The 18,005-nt window shown below is 43.0% G+C and overlaps 2 protein-coding genes across 2 annotated transcripts in view; both read left to right on the top strand.

Moving 5' to 3' along the window:
* LOC117969757 (uncharacterized) overlaps positions 1-18,005 on the top strand; it is a 61,016-nt gene that overhangs the window by 15,868 nt on the left and 27,143 nt on the right. Inside the window, exons 2-3 of the mRNA XM_059020729.1 lie at positions 7,965-8,017; positions 8,254-8,346. Coding sequence (XP_058876712.1) covers positions 7,965-8,017; positions 8,254-8,346 — 146 coding nt within the window. The remainder of the gene's footprint in view (positions 1-7,964; positions 8,018-8,253; positions 8,347-18,005) is intronic.
* On the top strand, positions 8,657-17,449 carry LOC117969796 (zona pellucida sperm-binding protein 2-like). The gene is made up of 19 exons (XM_059020732.1): positions 8,657-8,797; positions 9,521-9,598; positions 10,666-10,836; positions 10,968-11,064; positions 11,335-11,558; positions 11,898-12,051; positions 12,214-12,422; positions 12,550-12,667; positions 13,463-13,665; positions 13,924-14,041; positions 14,528-14,697; positions 15,023-15,120; positions 15,367-15,500; positions 15,617-15,664; positions 15,823-16,006; positions 16,254-16,371; positions 16,632-16,719; positions 16,829-16,927; positions 17,316-17,449. The coding sequence occupies exons 1-19, from the start codon at positions 8,732-8,734 to the stop codon at positions 17,429-17,431; spliced, it is 2,493 nt and encodes an 830-aa protein (XP_058876715.1). The 5' UTR covers positions 8,657-8,731; the 3' UTR covers positions 17,432-17,449.

Here is an 18,005-nt window from a genome sequence, read left to right as displayed (position 1 = left end):
CTGTAAACAACCAAAGTCGACGGTATCTCTTTACCAGCTTCTCTGAATAGTGTCTGCTCTTCCTGTCCTAAACTACTTTGTACATAGCCTGGACCCAGTAGTGTTATTCCATTGCTTGTATCAGAAGCCTGAAGTTCTGGATAATCTGTTAATTTTGTGAAGAACTCAGCAATGCTTGTTTTAATATTGTGGATCTCTTTAAATAATGGAATTGCTTTGTAAAGCAGAAATTTGTTAACGACTTGTTTAGCTACACCTTTTGTACCTTTCACTAATTGTAATAATTTACCATTACCAGACTCAAAAACAAATGCTGAATGTGCCCACAGTGGACCCCAGAGTTTCACACTTTTTGCCAAATGAAGCAAAAGATGGACATTTGATGTCATGTTAGCTTCACCACATAATGATTGCAGCTTTACTACAAATTCGAGCAGGAGAATATCAGCATTATTCACATCTTGAGGTAAAATCGGAGATTGTAACGGAAGATAAATTGCTTCAACAAGAAGTGCAAAGTGCTTCAGATACCTCTCTGGCAGTATTCCTTTCAGACAGGGCAAACTATAGAATAGTAACCAATTTCTCCATTCAGATGCTTTCCAGTACTTTCGGTCTTTTACTGATCTTGGTAATCGTGCCATATTCTGCGGTGGTTTAATGCTAAGTAGTCTTGAATCTATGACAGCTAGACATGATGGTGAGCCTATATAACATTCTTCATTTGCATACTGAAGCCACAGCTCTGTAAGTTGCCGTGTAACACCCAAGAGCACACAGTGCATGTAGTCTGGAGTAAAGCCCCAGACTATTCCAAAGTAGGGAAGATTAATTAAAGGAGAAGGACCTTTAACTCCGTTGTATATAATCCTTTCTCTTAATGCAGTTTTCATGTCATTCAGCATTCCCCTGTCTGTCCTATCTGCATACTCTACTTCTGAAACTGGGTATTTGACCTGCCCTGAAACCAACATACCAGGGTGATAGCACCAGCTGCAACCAAAGTATCCATTGTACTGTGTAGAATTTTGCATGGCAGGTCTTGCTACAGAATCTACACAGCAACAAATACCTACAATTTTACTTGTTACTATGGTCTTGTCCATTTTCCCCCATTTTACACCTAATTCTGTAAGCATTTTGGCTTCTTCTACAAAATGCCCAAGAAATATATCCATATTTGGATGCCCCTTGCCAAACCACAAACCTGCTAAAATCAAATGTTTACCCCTTTCACTGGGAGGTAGTTCATTAATCATTATCTGAATAGGCCATATAGAGAAGGAAGATGAATTAAACACCGAACTGCCATCACAATTGAAATTGTACGAAAAGTTTTCTGGTTTACTTAAAATTTTTCCAGGCTGTGATATCTGCCTATAACATTCGCCATCATAAATGTCACATATAGACTCACGGTTAGTCATTTTTCTGGACATTCTATACGACAACACATCAGTACCCTCCAGCTTTTCTAGTAAACATTGAATCTGAGGAGCAAGTGGTACACTTATAAAGAAATTTCCTTCATCCAAGTTGTCTAAGTTACAAACACTGTGACACTGGGGGCATTTTTTCTCTTTTTCATCAAAACCCTTACAGTAATTTCCTACATATGTTTGACAAAATGTACAATAAAAATGAAATTTTGTCAACTCACATGATTTACTAAAAACCTTACTGAAAAGATGTTTCGTATCTGGGACAACTTCTCTCTCAAACAATTTGTTAATTATTTGAAGGAGATCCACTACAGCAACACCAGTAAGGGAGTGCCTCATGGCAAATGTCATAACCATTAAAAGTGCCTCTGCTTTTGTTGTAGAAACAAAATCGCACAGATTGAAATTCAGGTCTGGATTTGACCCCAACATATGTAAGGGATCATTTGAGAAACCAGGACCAGGACTTTCCACGTTTACCGCTGTTCCAGATGACATGTGTTCTTGATCACTGTCTGGTTCATCAAACTCATCAGGAAGGTCTTGAATATTTACTTCATAAGCCAGTTCTTCACTGTTGTGGCTGTAAGTTATGTCTTCTGTTCCAGAGTGTATCTGTAAAATATGTATTTTAAAAGAGTAAAATTAAAGTGTTTGCTTTATAAAGAATAATTTAGTTTTCACATAATAAGCGGCAGACCCAGACCCAGTTGCAGGTATGAGTCCTGGAGCAGCGGCAGCAGTTACCCCAGCTACACTATATTATGCATTACTGTTTGTTATATTCATGGTGTTTCTTACCGTAGAACAACTGCTGCCTGAGAGTCTGTCAGAATCTCCCACTAACTGTTCTATAGTTTCATCATTCTCAGTCTGTTAAATAAAGGCAGAATACATGTAATAACGTTATGTTTTTGGATTTTTTTTGGTTTTTTTTGGGGGGGGGGGGGGGGAGAACAGGATGTTATCACTAGAAAACATTACAGACAACTTGCAATCAATTTTAAATGTGAAATAAACTGCTACTCCTGTTTTATAACTCATGCAAAACTAATGAATGGATACTTACCAAAGGCACCTCTGATAAAGCAATATGATGTTTTCTTTCATGCAGCCACTGTGTTGAGCGCGGCCTGTAATCTTCTACTCCAGGTTCTAAATATCTTTTATATTTTGAAGGCCTTTCCATTTTTTATTTCTGCTGAAACATATACAATATTTTTGTTTACTTTCACTTAACAATTATGAATAACAAGAGAAAAAAACCTATTAATTTATAATAAAAAATACTAAAAATATTACAAACAAAAGGGTATTAAGTTTTAATACACTATATACTTTGTTAAGTATTGTGATTAATTTTTGGTTTAACATACCTTTTGGAAGTTTCTCGAAACCGCTGGCTCCTCTTGTCTCTGTCGTCATTCCCCGTTGTCGGTTAATGGTTGTTACACGCGCGCTACTGATGCAGCTTTAGTTGCAATAAAATTTGAACAGCTGCGCGAGAAGATTTGGAATTTTCAGACCGGTTCATCTTCGCTAAAGGCTAGAAGGTAAGTTATGTTACCTCTGTGTAATGGTATTTAAAAATAATGTAACTATTACTGTGAAAATTGTAATTTGACTTTTTTCTTGGTAATTTGGGGTGTTCGCTTTTGTCAGATACATTGAAGATGATGTACGTGCTGTCGTAGTCTTTTATTAGAGACTTCAATCCTGAAACGACTAAAGATTTTGACAGAAAGGAAATTTACCAGATTTACTGGACTGAAAGCCAACAAAAACTTCCAGAGGATAAGCATAAACTTAAGCAACATCTGGTTAGTTCTAATAACTATTATAAAGGACAAATTCTATTACTTGTCAGGTAAGGACGTTTTATCTTTTTTTATTTAGGGTGAATTGGACAACGAGGTTAAAAGTAAAAGTAGGCTAATAACATAATGACAACATAAAAAATAACTAGGATACTTGTGAAAAGAAAACACGTTTGGACAATTATTTTGATAAAGGATATTAATACAATTTCGAATGAATAACTTTTTGCAAAGATGGCATTCTATGTAAGAACTAGGCCATATTGAATTGTCTCATAAACATTTCCAGATGACGAGAAGGATTTAAAGAAACAAATTTCCAGTGGAAAACGAATCCATGTTCCCAAGGCTAACCATGATGAAGAAATCGAAGAAAATCAATGTTTTAAAAATCTGGATCTGGAAATCTCCGCAATGAAACATTCAATGGTAAGTATCTTAATATGTAAAAAAAAAAAAAAAAAAAAAACATAAATAATAATAGTAATTAGAAACCCATATATTTATATTTGATCTGTAATGGTTTCTTGTATACTGTGCATTAGGTATTTATTATTTTATTTAATATGTGTTTTATCTGTAATGGTTTCTTGTAGGCGACAGTGCGTTTGTAAAACGCGGTGGTCCACTATGAAAGGCGCTCTATAAAATAAAGATCGATTGATATATTTCTAAATACATTTTAGCAGGAACAAAAAAGAAAAACCTTTCAGGCACAGAAGCAAACAATGTCGAAAATATTAGAAATAAAAAAGAAGACAAGGAAAAGAAATCCTCTATTCAGAGAAAAAGGATTATGTGGAGGAAATAGAATCCAGCAGCTCTGACGACTCGGACGTAGACCTTGTACCGTCCAAACTGTTTAAAGAAATGAAAGAAAAATATAATGCAACAGAAAAAAACTATGAAATCCTAAAAAAACAAAAGAGGAATATGAACGAAGAAATGTCACTGTTGAGAAAAGAAAATCAAACGCTAAATACTGAAAACAGAACCCTGAGGGACCTCAACATTAAGTTGCAGAGCAACTTGCTTAGCAGATTTCCAAGAGGTAAGAATTATATTTATGTTTACAGTTTAATTTATTTCATGTAACCCTCCCATTTTGCTCAGAATTTAAGTACATCTGTTATGTTTTGGGTCATTGACATGATGCCATTACAAAGTAGCTTATTTTATATAGTTGTTCAACATACTCTCTCCAGTTACCCACCAAAACGTTTTAATATGTACTCTTATTAGTCATACTCGAGCACATCAATAAAAAAAAAAGTACTCTTTATACTGCTTGGCCTTCTTGTACTTATAAATGTGCTGGGGTGTATTTACATGTACTTGGCCCCAGGTTTGTTTTCTAGTAACATGTTTTGTTCATTGTTTTGTTTTTCCAGAGTCAGAGCCCACAACATCTGAAAAACCTATTGCTGTCCATGAATGTCCAGCTTCAAAGGAATCGCAATATATTCCTTTTGATTGCTTGATGGAAATGTAAGCTAAGCTTTACACGATATCCAATTATATAGAAGAAAGGACAAGCTTGTTTCTAAGATACTGAGGCAATACTATAATTCAAAATTAAACCCTGTACCAAGACTATTTGATGAAGTTGTTTATATTATGCAACAATCTATTAATATTTAAATGTTAAAACTGATGTTCTGTTACAAAATATTGTCCCTCTCTATAATTGTGTTGAAGGTGTGTATTGGAGAGGGCATTTGGTTGCCAGAAGAAAAATGGATATGGATTTCCAAGGCAAGCAAAGATTCCATTTTTTGCAAAGAGCTTGCTGTAGCAGTCTGGGGTTCAGAAGTGCTAAAGGACAGGAGCACATAGGGCAAAATCTGCAACAGATTTAAACAAATGAGAGCAGTTGCAAAACGACAGAAAAACCTGTAGAGCTACTGGGAGACCAGTACCAGTAGAGACCAGTAGAGCTACTGGGAGACCAGTGCCACTACAGACCAGTAGAGGTACTGGGAGACCAGTACAGACCAGTAGAGGTACAGAAAAACCAGTAGAGCTACTGGGAGACCAGTACAGACCAGTAGAGGTACAGAAAAACCAGTAGAGCTACTGGGAGACCAGTACCACTACAGACCAGTAGAGGTACTGGGAGACCAGTACAGACCAGTAGAGGTACAGAAAAACCAGTAGAGCTACTGGGAGACCAGTACCACTACAGACCAGTAGAGGTACTGGGAGACCAGTACAGACAAGTAGAGGTACAGAAAAACCAGTAGAGCTACTGGGAGACCAGTAGAGACCAGTAGAGCTACTGGGAGACCAGTGCAACTACAGACCAGTAGAGGTACTGGTAAACCAAAAGAGCTACTGGGAGACCAGTACCAGTAGAGACCAGTAGAGCTACTGTTTCCAACCCAAACCAGTAGACCAGTTCAGTTGTCCAGAAACCCATTTGAAACCAGTTGCCACTGGTCACCAGTAGAAACCAGTTGAACATTTTCTGTTGGAATTTCCACTAGGGTTTGCTACTGAATCTCTGCTGGTAGTCTTACATTCTGTGTGTATGTTGTTACAGTAAAGTGTAATGACTGGCGTCGCTATATCTGAACTTAATTAATATTTTTTTTAAGAATGACAGACGCAACACTCTGTGGAGCTTTGTATTGGCCTGCGTGACACGCTAACGGCCCCTGTTCGGGCCAGGACCACACCACCAAAACAAGAAAGCCCACTATAAACCCTCGACCCTGTTCCGTATCCTTCTCTCGGTTCTTGTCTGTATCCGAATCCTTTTCACTAGCACCTTACTCTCAGGCAGTGTCCCTCAGCTACCCGATAGGTCTCCCACGATTGTCAGTTTCTCAGCACGTCTTTCTCCGTCACTCTCATAATGTGTATCAAAAATATGTTACGGGTTATTGCCTTCGCTGTAAACTAATGGTGCAGTTGTCCACAATGTCACTATTATTGATGGTTCGGTTGCATTTTGATAATGCCTTAGCTTTAAAGACATTGGGTTGTGCAGATCTACCATTAGGTGGCACTAAAGTATGAAGCGCTGCGGGTGATTCGGATCAGTGAACCTTTTGGTAAAACACTGGTTCACGGCTGAATTAGTATTATTATTATTTATTTCTTAGCAGACGCCCTTATCCAGGGCGACTTACAATCGTAAGCAAAAACATTTCAAGCGTTACAATACAAGTAATACAATAAGAGCAAGAAATACAATAACTTTTATTCAAGTAAAGTACAAGTTTGACAAACCACAATTCAATAATACAGCAGGTAATAGTGATAGTTACATCAGGATATGATTAAATAGTGATAGTTACATCAGGATGTGATTAAATACAAAGTACTACAGGTTAAAAACTTGGCAGATTACAGTATTCTGAAGTACAGGATTAAATGCAGTAAAATAGGGGCTGATAAGCGCAAAATAAAGCACATTTACATGAAGGGTGATAGTGTCCCAGGATACAAACAGAGGAGTTCTACCGGTGCTCTTTGAAGAGGTGAGTCTTAAGGAGGCGCCGGAATGTGGTCAGGGACTGGGCAGTCCTGACATCTGTAGGAAGGTCATTCCACCACTGCGGAGCAAGGGTGGAGAAGGAGCGGGCTTTGGAGGCAGGGGAGCGTAGCGGTGGTAGAGCTAGTCTTCTAGTGCAGGCGGAGCGGAGCGGTCGAGTGGGGGTGTAGGGAGAGATGAGGGTCTGGAGGTAGCTGGGTGCAGACTGGTCAAGGCATCTGTAGGCTAGTACAAGAGTCTTGAACTGGATGCGAGCGGTGATCGGGAGCCAGTGGAGCGAGCGGAGTAGTGGAGTAGCGTGGGCGAAGCGAGGCAGAGAGAACACTAGGCGGGCAGCAGAGTTCTGGATGAGCTGGAGCGGACGGGTGGCGGACGCAGGGAGGCCAGCCAGGAGGGAGTTGCAGTAGTCTAGGCGGGGTTGCAGTAGTCTAGTCTAGGCTAGACATTGTAAAACGGTATAAATTGCACGCTACTTAGCGCTACTGTATTATGTGTATTTATATTATTAAATACCGTTGTTGTAATCAAAACCCTCTGAAGATTAACCCAACACTCCTCGGCTTTGCCTCGGGAGGGGGCAAATGATAAACACGCTCCTATTTGTCAATAATTAAGATCATTCCAATAAACGGATTATTAAACTCAGGTGCTGCCGCCCCGATTGGATGCAAGCTAATTCAGGCGACTTTATAATCCTGTAACCAGTCCTACTCTAGCAAGCGAGTATATCGGTTTCTTTATTATAAATACACGCTGTGCAGCTTGTGGGTTGGTTGCTGGCTTTGGCACGAAGGACGGGTTTAATGGATTGTAAACTCCTTTTAGGGTGAGTTTGATGTGTTATAGTGTTTGGTTTGTTTATGTCTTTAATGGCTACGCGGTTTTAGATGCTTGCGTTATTACTATTATTATTATTATTATTATTATTATTATTATTATTATTATTATTATTATTTCTTACCAGACGCCCTTATCCATGGCGAATTACAATCATAAGCAAATACATTTCAAGTATCACAGTACAAGTAATAATACAATTAAGAGCAAGATAAATACAATGATTTTGCGTTACTGTATTTCATTTCGATATGTTTTGTTCTTGCGTTGCCGTGTAAAGGTATGCAGTGTCTTGAGTACACCCGAGTTTGTGTAGGATACAGCGTGTGTCTGAATAACACTTCTTGCATGCATTTTTTTCATCCTCAGAGTTGTGCTGTGTATGCAGTTACCTTTGGATGCGAAGGCGCAAGCGCCACCAGGTAAGTGGCGTTTATTTAATAATGTGGTCTTTTGTAGCTGCCACTTGACCTGCTTAAACGGGAAGTTTGTCTGAAATGTTACAAGCTGTCTCTGCCCTAGCACGGTCTTGCTCTTAAAAGCGCACTGTATTTGCCGTATAATCAACGTTGTTTTCGTTATTAAAACCGGTTAGTTCTCTGAATTAGTTATTGAACCACTGCAAGTGAGAGTAAGTCTCTCGCCTCTTTGCCCGCAGGGACCTTTGTTAATGAGTGTCGGGACCGATACTTCTGGCTGACGACGAAAAGAAGCTTCCTAATTGGAGGGAACTTTCGCTTCGATATCATTGGTAAATATGATTTGATCGGTAACTTGTATTTGCAGGATGCCTCAACATCCAATTAAGCCTTTTTTGTGTTTAGGTAACGACGGCATTCACTCTCTGGACGATAGATACGCCGCATCCTGTGGCTTTACCTACTCTGTTAATATCCCCGGCGACCTGATATTCAGGGCTTCTTTCTTTGCTTGTCACGTCTCCAGCAATGTGAGTCCTGTGCGGTCGCACTTCACACGGCCAGCTCCGTATGTATGGCAACATTATTACAAGCGACAGTGTCGCCTTGTAAACTGATGGCTTTTCTCTCTTTTTTTACAGTGATTCGGAGTTTAGCTTGAGGTTCCGTTTCGTTCGCATCGACCAGTTCAGCAGAGAGACTTACTACCCGTTCTCTATGACGTGCAGTACTACCAAGCAGTGGTACCCCCGCGAAATCGTCTGTGAAGAGAACTACATGGAGGTAAGACCTCTCCAGTCCTGGGTTTGACCTGTACTCCCACTAGCTATAATACATTGCCCACAATAATGCCTCACCCTTTGGTCCATTATCCTTCTGCAGATTCTTTTCTTTTTAAACTACCTTTCTGTGCCACTGTGGTACCAGTTAATAAAACAATACTTTAATTCAACCAATATTTCCCCATATCTTATTTTGTCAACATGTTGCAACTGAAACTGGTTTAGGACAGAATACCAAACAATAATTGAATTACAAGTATTGTAGAATCTCTTTGGAAACCTATGTGTGCTTTATTTGGATTACAAATCCAAATTGGTGTGCATTGCCTCTTTGCTTCCCATATTTGTGCCTTTTATTTACAGCATTAAACTGAAGGTTTTTCACTAGTAACAATACACAGTATCTGGATGCGTAGTCCTCTACCAAACCCAGTAAACAAATGCAACCTGCCACTGTTGGTGTTGCTAAACTGCAGTGTCCATGATTGTTTACAGTTGTCCCTTGTACTCCTTCAGAAGCTTGTATCAAATTCTCAGCAGTCTTCTTGCTGCATGGCTTAATTCTATCTGGTTGTGACTTCAGAGCCCAATACCTCTATCGGGGTTCCTCTTGGCTGATCTAGCCATGTTCTTCTCAGAAGTGACGGGCTGCTAGATCATCTTTAAGCTATAGGGAGGTCTGAACCTAAATGATTGTATAACGTTATCCCCTTGTCATCTTTAGATATCTGTAAGGAGAAATGTGCCAGTTATTGCTCAGGAGGGGATGGATACTGAAGACTGGCAAGCTGCTCTCCCTGCAGTAAGTTAAGACACACTGTTTGTTTACAAGCTGCTATCCAGCTCACAGTAGCATCTTGCTGTGAGCAGGACTATTGGCTTGTCTTTCTGCAACCTGTCCTAGATTTCCAACTTAACAAAAGGTTTAGTTCATGTTAATATAAAATGATTGCTGTTTGATGCAAATGCTCATTCATTTATATATATATATATATATGGCAGCATGAGCATCAAATGTGTCTCTCATATTTGGATAAAATGCACTATATCTATTTGAAAAAGGACTTTGTCTCGCTGCAGTGACTCTACTGTGCTGACCAACAATTGATATTTTAGCATCTGATGTTATGGGGGGGGGGGGGGGGGGACAGGGGATACTGCAAGTCACAGGCTAGCATGTGTGGCCACTGTTGGAAGCAGTATGCATGCTTTGCACCAGGTTTCGGATGTTGTCTTGTGGAATCCTGGCCCATTCCTCTTGTCATGCCTGGATAAGCATCTGCCTGTTCAGTGGTCTCCGAGCCCTAGAAGCCACAGGCCGCCCAAGTTCATCGCACAAATGTTTAATTGGGCTTGGGTCTGGGGAATAAGGCATCCATGGCATGACTCTCCCATTGTGCAAGAAAGCTGTCGTGACACGAGCAACATGTGGCCATTCCTGCAAGACCATGCACGTTGGCCTATTAGGATGGGCTTGCAAGAAGGGCACCAAGTGAGGCCTTGGGACTTGATCAACGTATTGCTGTGGAGTCCTGTTTCCATCAATCCCTCACTGGCAGCGGAGTTCTGTAGCAACTAGACCATCACACTTGGACCTCCCCACCAATTGGTCTCTCGTGCACAACCGTGTCCCTAATTGGGTGTATATGAAGTGCCTATGTTTCAGTCCTAGTTTGTCTTCTATGCAGGCTTGTGACTTGCTGCTAATCTATGCAAGTGTGAAATGTCTTTTTAAGCTTCATAACTTGTCTAGCTAAAATCACTCCACACTTTCCCAGTCAACTTGGCTTCTTGCCTCCTACCCCAGTCCCATAAAACCAGACTAGCCCCTAGACCTTCTGACCAGCTGCTGTCTCTCCTGTGTTCCAGGCCCAGGAAGCTATCCTGTCAGTGTGGCAGGTTGTGTTCCACAAGACCGGACAGCCAGCCAAATCCATGAATGCCTCCGTGGCCCAGTCTCGGGGCTACATGATCAACTCCACCTCCAGTAGGATCCTCTTCCGCTCGCCCTATAACATGCCGGAATCAGAAATGCTTACAGTAAGACCTCTCCAAAAGCACTATTAAAATATCGGGTTCTGTTTTTAGCAGAGGTCCATATTGCTCCATCAGTGTCTCCAAGCACACTTGTATTGCTTCTGTGCCTGTGAGTTCATGCCATGTTCTTCCAGGTTAATGGAATCCAAGTGGAAGCAATCCGGGCAACTGTCTTCTACAAGCAAAGGTGGATGCTGCTATTGGTGGACACTTCTGCTGCCTGTACCAAGAGTAAGATCTAAAGCTTGGGTATCTTGCCGTGGTCCAGAGGCCATGTAAAACGACTGCCATGGTGTGGTCCTCTTTTTTAACTGGACAATTACTAGTGCAGTTACTTCTACTAGGTTACAAAAGGAACATCTCTGCATGCTAGCACTACAGAATTCTACAAACAAGGGCCATGATCATGGCCATATTGATTGCCATCTGCTTGCACTTCCTTTTATACAGAAATTCCTAATGGATACAAGTTTTTAAATCCAACTGTCTTTTCCCTCCTAGATCTTGGCACTTTTGATGGTACACATTTGGCTTGGGTTGCACCCAGAGTCCTCACTCCACTGGTCCTGCATATAGAGAAGTTCCAGGACAAGGGTATTGCCATGGGTGTGGAGGGGGAGCTGCTTGACCTTGCCACTATCCAGAGACGGCACTATGAACTGAAAGTCAATGAGACCTTCATAGGAATCTCTGTTCCTTATGGCGCAGAGGGTGGCTACCTGAAGGTAACGGGCGGGGGGGGGGCAGGGGGGGAGTTTAGCTCTGGCGTTCCTTCACTGACAACCAGGCAGGTTCTGGATGTGTTGCAGACTCTCTCTACCCCCTAGATTGCGTGCCCTTGGTGTTTCTCTAGATAAGCACTTTGACAGTACACCTGCTTCCGATATCCCAGACACCTGGGAAATGCTCCCGTGGCCGAGTGAAGTTTAGCTGACCCTGAGTAAATCCTGGTTTTAATCTACACGTTGGCCAGTGACCCTTCCTTTCCAGCCTTGGTTCTGCATGCTTTTAATGGAGTCCACCTCCTGCTTTACTCTTGTGACCATGCCCTTCTGTCTCTTCAGAGTCGTGTTATAAATAACCAGTACAACCGGATCTACGCCATTGACCTGTACCTTGAGCACCAGTGGGCAGATGACCTGTGGGAAGCGACCCAGCACCGTTCTTTCAAGCCAGTCCGCACCCCCTCTATTGCCGAGACCCCCTTTGTCGTCAACAGTGAGTACGCTGCCTGCTTTCCAGCATGGCATTTAATGGCCTTGCTGTGGTGCCAATGTGTAATGCAGTGGGGGACGCCCTGGACTAAAACACTAGCCCTGGCTTTAAATCTGTAATGCAAACCCTCCTCCATCTTAACCTCCTAAATGCCTGTGTTTGTAGATACCATCCCAGCAGAAAAGGTCTTCACAGTGACCCTTGGCATCTTCAACCCTGATGTTGAGCTGAAGAACTTCACCATCAATGGGGTTCCTCTGACCCTTCCTGAGGCCATCAACCAAGGCATTGTGCTAACTGAGGTCCAGCACCCCAATGGCACCAAGTCTTTTGTCCTGAAGGTCCCCTTCACCCACCCCCTCATCCCACAAAAGGTAGGGATGAAAGCATGCCTATATGTTGATGGATCGAAAAGCTTAAGACCCAAGCTGTACCGGTCTATTCTCCAGTAACAGTCAGCAACTGTACTGCTTCTTTACACCATTTGTTGTTCTCTGGCAGTATATTGGCAATGGTGTGAGGGAGTTCACCTTGAATATCAACTACACCTTGAACATCATCCCTGAGAATGCGCCTTATTTCCACCCTGCAACCATTGTGTGTCAGATTAAGGATGTCGGTAAGTATTGGGGCTGGGAAGTGTCCCTGAGCACTGACTGATTAGACCAGGGGTGTCAAACTGTTCCTGGCGGGCTACAGTGTTTTCTGGCTTTCGTTCCCCCTGAGCTCTCAATTATTTTATTTCTTGGCAGATGCCCTTATCCAGGGCGACTTCCAATCGTAAGCAAATACATTTCTTGTGTTGCAGTACAAGTAATACAATAAGAGCAAATTACTTAATGGGTCTAATGATGATTAACTGGACACATTCAACACTTCTCTTCAGGCCTCAATGCTTCATAGGTAGTGTACCTTGAATCCAGAGCATTTCTAAAACCCTCAACTGTAAAAGACCTTAATGTTTGATAATTTAACAATTTACATCAATTGTTAATTGAGAGTTTTGGCATGACGACCCTCGGGCTGGAGTTGACATCCCTGGACTAGACCAAGTCTCTCAACCAAAGGATTGGTGCACTGGTTGTGTGCCCACCCAGGGAATTCCATCATGAAGGTGTCTCCCCTTTTTTCAATTGAGCTAGTTTGCAAGCTCTTGAAAGCCTCCCGGAAATGCTTGCTGCTAGCATGCTGTCACCTTTCTTGGGATTTGCATACACCTCCCACACTAACAAATATGCACCCCTATTGGCACTTGCTGTTTGAGAGAAATGATGTTCATTAAAGCACTGCTGCCCAAAGAAGACTGCCAGCACTCTGCTGAAGCTTGAACTGTTGACGCCTGACCATTACTGAAGGTGTGGTTGGTAGTTTATTGGCATACACTTCAGGCTCTTGACTGTTCTCTTGCCTCCAGTACTTCCTGTGATCAAGGGCTCTTGTACTGAAAAGAGCCTAGTCTTTGAAGTGACGCGTGGGAACATGGACCACCTCTGGGCCGTGTACATTGAGAAACACCAGCTTACCTCTGAGCTGGCGGCTCAACGGGGCTACATCCTCACCAACCAGACCAAGTTTATTCTAGAGGTGCCGCTCTTCAGTATCGACTGCATCTATGAGGTACACATTTCTGGGGGCCATTAGGAATGTACTTGGCAGAGCCTCCCTAGAGGCTGAACTGGGTGTTTTGTAGGATTACATTCTCGTTCTGCGTTTGAGGTGTTTTTTTTTCCTTTGTTTAGCTGTGTGTGAGCAAACCTGAGCCTTGTTAAATCTGTAGTTCTCCCTGCATGACTAGGTTGGAAAGCCTGCCCCTCTGTTGGTGTGCCATCAAACTGGGATGTTTTTTCCAGTGTCGCTTGTCTCCCTCTTTTCCAGGATATCTCTCTCCGAGGCCTCTTTGTTCGAGTAGAACTGACCCTAATCAATATTGGGACACTCTCGGCAGTGCTGTCAGCTGTACAGCGCTGTCAGTTTCCTACCAAGCAGCTGCTAGGTAAGTAGCTCCACAAAGTGGGCTTGACTTTCTGTCTTGGTGCTCTGCACCTCCCTGCTTCCATGCCTTGCCATTTTCTACACGTGTTGACTAAACAATTTCTAACATATGCTTTAGTCGTATTCCTGACTCCTTCTCCATTGCTGTAGAGAGTATTCCACTTGATCGCATATTGCTTGCAACAATCCGTAGTGCCACTTGCCCAACTTCTAAATGGTCTACCTGGCCTCTTGGTCTGCGGTCAGGTCTCTATGCATATTGGTGAAGGCTTCTAACAGTACCTGCACCACAGTGTGATCCTTTAGTATTCGGCAGGCTTTGTTTGACCTGAAGCAAAATTAATTCTACAGGGTCCCGCAGCACTTCTGGCCATAGCTGTAGGTATCGTCTCGAGGCCACTTGGTACACGATTTGGTGTGGCAATCTTGAACTGGTTCATGCAGCAAGTTCTCATGGAATGCTTCAACTTCACCCCATTCTCTTCAGTGTGCATGCCTAATGGTGTGATGACGGTGGTGGCTGTCACCATGGAGCCCATACCAGTAGTGGAACCCAGCAAGACCACCCTGCTGGATAAGACCTGCAAACCCAAAGAGTTTGACTCGACCAGGGCTCTCTTTACCTTCAGTGTCAACACGTGTGGGACCAGGAGCAAGGTATGTTTCCTGCATGGTGCTGTAGACTCGTGCAATAGCCCTTTATACAGGTCTTGTATTGGTGGACTGTACTAGATGCAATACATATCCCTAAAAGTGCTGTGGACTAGCCTGGCATGTCTGCCCTAGTAAAGACTACTACAAGATTGCTTCCCCTTGAACTGTTTTTAAAATTGCATGTTTGACAAGTGACAACTCCTGTTGGTGTGTCTTTTTTTAAATGTGCTATTGGCATACAGATTTCTTTCAAATGGGGCTACTATTCTAATTTCTAGTAGTGGGTGGGGGTGCTTTGTACTAATGGCTTGATATGGCAATGTTTCAGATTGTGGAGAACTACCTGATCTATGAGAATGAGGTGGTGTATACCAGAGCGCTGTTCCCAGCCAATGCTCCAGTCATCACCAGGGACTCTGAATACAGGTGAGCATGAGGAGTCCTGCACTTCTAGAAGGCCTGAAATGGGCCTACACTGGCACCTCTCTACTGACTTTTTAGACTTGGGGCATGCTGCCCAATAGATAATGGTATACTTCCTGTGAAGATTTAACTCTGAAGGAACCATTTTCCAAATTGGAAGTAATGTGTTTCAACTGCATTTTAAAGACCTTGGTAGACTTATCCAATACTAATCCAATGAAGTGGTTCTGTGCAACGTGTCTCCTGTAGGCTGACCATCCGTTGCCGCTACCCCCTCAATGACACCATGAAATTGCTAGCTGAAAGGAAGGCTGTCCCTGCCCCCTACTCTAAAAAAAGTCTTGGATCCCTGGAGTTCTATCCTTACAGCTCTGAGCAGAGAGGTATGGCTTCTAGTGCCTAGTTTTAACTTGCCCAGTCCCGGGACAGTGTTGGTCAACTTTTATCCTGACTACCAGTATCCACCTACTACTATGACTCCATTTCTTGATTTTCCCAGGCCACAAAGCCAGAGACGTTCTGAATCTGAAGGCCCGTCTAGCAAGAGGTTGGTACCTGGTACACCCCTTCATACCCACCTACCTTTAATGGCCAGGTTCTGTAGTCTTTCATCCATAACCCACCAGGAATGGTGTTTATACACGTGAAGTGCTTTAAAAGCATAGCAGTGATGGGTGCTCCGTCAACCTTTCTCCTTCCCGCCAGATGTGACCTTCTCCCAGTTCTATCGGGAGTTCCCTGTGTCCAAGTCTGGGCTGGAGCCCTTGTTCCTGGAGGTTGTGCTCCTCCACCACCAGAACCTGGCTGACCACCTCATCCTGCGGGACTGCTGGGTCACAGAGACCCCTGAACTGGACGCCACCCCTCAATGGGACCTGGTCACTGACGGGTAAGGGGGTGGGGGTGACGAGAGTAAGCAGGCAGATGGTGTTGCGCTGGAGTTTTATTGTCATTTATGCTAGCTTTTAGGATGTGCATGTGGGAACTGCATGTTTAATACACTAGGAAGTCTCTTTTGGAGGCTTCCAAATGTGCTAGGATGCAGTAGTTTCCTAAAATGAATACCTCTGTCCTGTACTTCATGCCACGAAACCCAGTGTGCGATTGCCTCCAATGTCGTCTCCTCCTTTCTGCAGCTGTCTGGTCAGTGGTGACTCCTACAAGACCCGGTTCCACCCAGTGTCTGCCAGCCCTCTCACAAAGAGGCTTGAGGTCCAGGCTCGGTCTGTTGCAAACCATGCCCTGTGGCAACAGGTTGGTAACTTTTCAGTGAGCTCAACCCGAACCTTTTGATCTGCATTCTTGCCCTCGGGTTAATGCATGTCCATCTACTCCATGTCAAACGATAGTTTAAACCTCCATCCAGACCCTGAAGTGGCTCCCTAGTTAAACTGGTGTGGAATGACTCCAAGGTTAGAAATGGGCAGTCCTGCTCTAGAAATGGCTTTCTATTGGCTGGCTGTGTATTTGACTGAACTAGGGCTCTAACACTGTCTGACCTTCGTGTTTTGCAGATGTACTTCCACTGTCTAGCTCTTGTTTGTGCTTCTGGGAAGGCAGGTGTCTGCAATCAGACCTGTATCGCTGGAGACAAGAGATCAGGTAGGCAGGGTGTAGGACCTCTCTTGCAGTGGATGATACCCATTTGTATGTTCTATCGACTCCCAATTGCTCCTTTTTGGATCCAACTCTTTTGGGGTATGTCTTCCAGCCCGCAGTGTTGAGCTGGCTGACTCTGTCAAAGGCTATATTTCTGCTGGACCAGTCCAAATTGTACCAGAGGGGGAAGTTGCCAGTGTTCAAGCAGCCGGTAAGCAGTAAAGCACCAAGACACTAATCCCCTGCCTGCCCTGTAATTGCGTTCCTTTGCATGGTGACGGAGAAGGTTAGGAAACTGCTGCCATTTTGGCTCCTGCATAGTAAGCTTTGTGTATTGCACCAAAGGGGAATCTGGAGCCAATATGGCACCTGCAGGGGCTGTGGTTTTTCTAGACCTCTTCTGTTGCAAGTTTTAGCCAAACAAATGCTTGTCCCAGGCACGCTACATAATGTAACCAGTAGCTGTGCTTTCAAACTAAGCCCTCCAGGCTAACTAGCTCTGCCTCTTGTACCCAACACTTGCATCTCTTCCCCAGTGCACACATTGGGTATTGTGTAGCTTCCTCAGGGTCCTAATGCTTGCCATTGTCTGCTTTCAGGTGCGACTCCTCCTCTGGTCCCCTATATTCCAGTCTTGGGTGTTGCAGTGGGAGTCCTTCTACTTGCTGTTGTAGTGTTTGCTGCCAAAGCTATGAGATGTTGGGTTTCTATTTAATAAAAATCTTTGACTGATTGTTTCGTGCCGTTTAGCTTTCACATTTTCATCTATCAATGGATCTGAATTAACTGGGGTATTGGATGGCTAAAATGATGCCTGCAGCCTTATTCAGCTAACATTTGAATGTCCTTTTTCAGTAGCTTGCTTTACCATGAGAGGATTCTGCTGTTGGTTCACTAAATGATGCTTTTAAACCTTTTGGTTTTCAGCCATGAAGTGAAGAGGGTTTGCAGTGAAACTTGTGTGACTCTCGAGCATGGGTTGAGGGTGACGAGATCTCTAACGATCAACTAGACCTTTTTTACATGCGCTGTACACCTTTTGCCCCTTTCAAGTGAACGGTATCAAAGAATGATTTGGTCCAGTTTCTACCACAGTGTTCATAGGCAAGCCCCATTTTTACGGTTTAAACATCTGGGATGTTTATAAATTGAATGTTTTTATTCACCCTCCAATCCATTTTACAAATAGTTTTCAAAAGATCCGGAATAACTTTTCAGAATTAATAGGTGTCATGGACTTCAATAAATTCAAAACTTCACCTTTGTTTCAACTCTTATGATCTCATTTC

Source organism: Acipenser ruthenus, chromosome 3 (genome assembly GCF_902713425.1).
Source record: "Acipenser ruthenus chromosome 3, fAciRut3.2 maternal haplotype, whole genome shotgun sequence".
Classification (NCBI taxonomy): domain Eukaryota; kingdom Metazoa; phylum Chordata; class Actinopteri; order Acipenseriformes; family Acipenseridae; genus Acipenser; species Acipenser ruthenus.
Note: the sequence above shows the minus strand (reverse complement) of the source record. Positions and strands in the feature narration are given on the sequence as shown.

What these genes read in the sequence shown, in the direction of transcription:
- LOC117969796 (XM_059020732.1), top strand. Translation starts at nt 8,732, where the DNA reads ATGACGTGCAGTACTACCAAGCAGTGGTACCCCCGCGAAATCGTCTGT. An exon ending in TTACAGCTCTGAGCAGAGAG is followed by an intron (nt 15,501 to 15,616) that starts GTATGGCTTCTA and finishes TGATTTTCCCAG; the next exon opens with GCCACAAAGCCAGAGACGTT. An exon ending in TGCCAGTGTTCAAGCAGCCG is followed by an intron (nt 16,928 to 17,315) that starts GTAAGCAGTAAA and finishes GTCTGCTTTCAG; the next exon opens with GTGCGACTCCTCCTCTGGTC.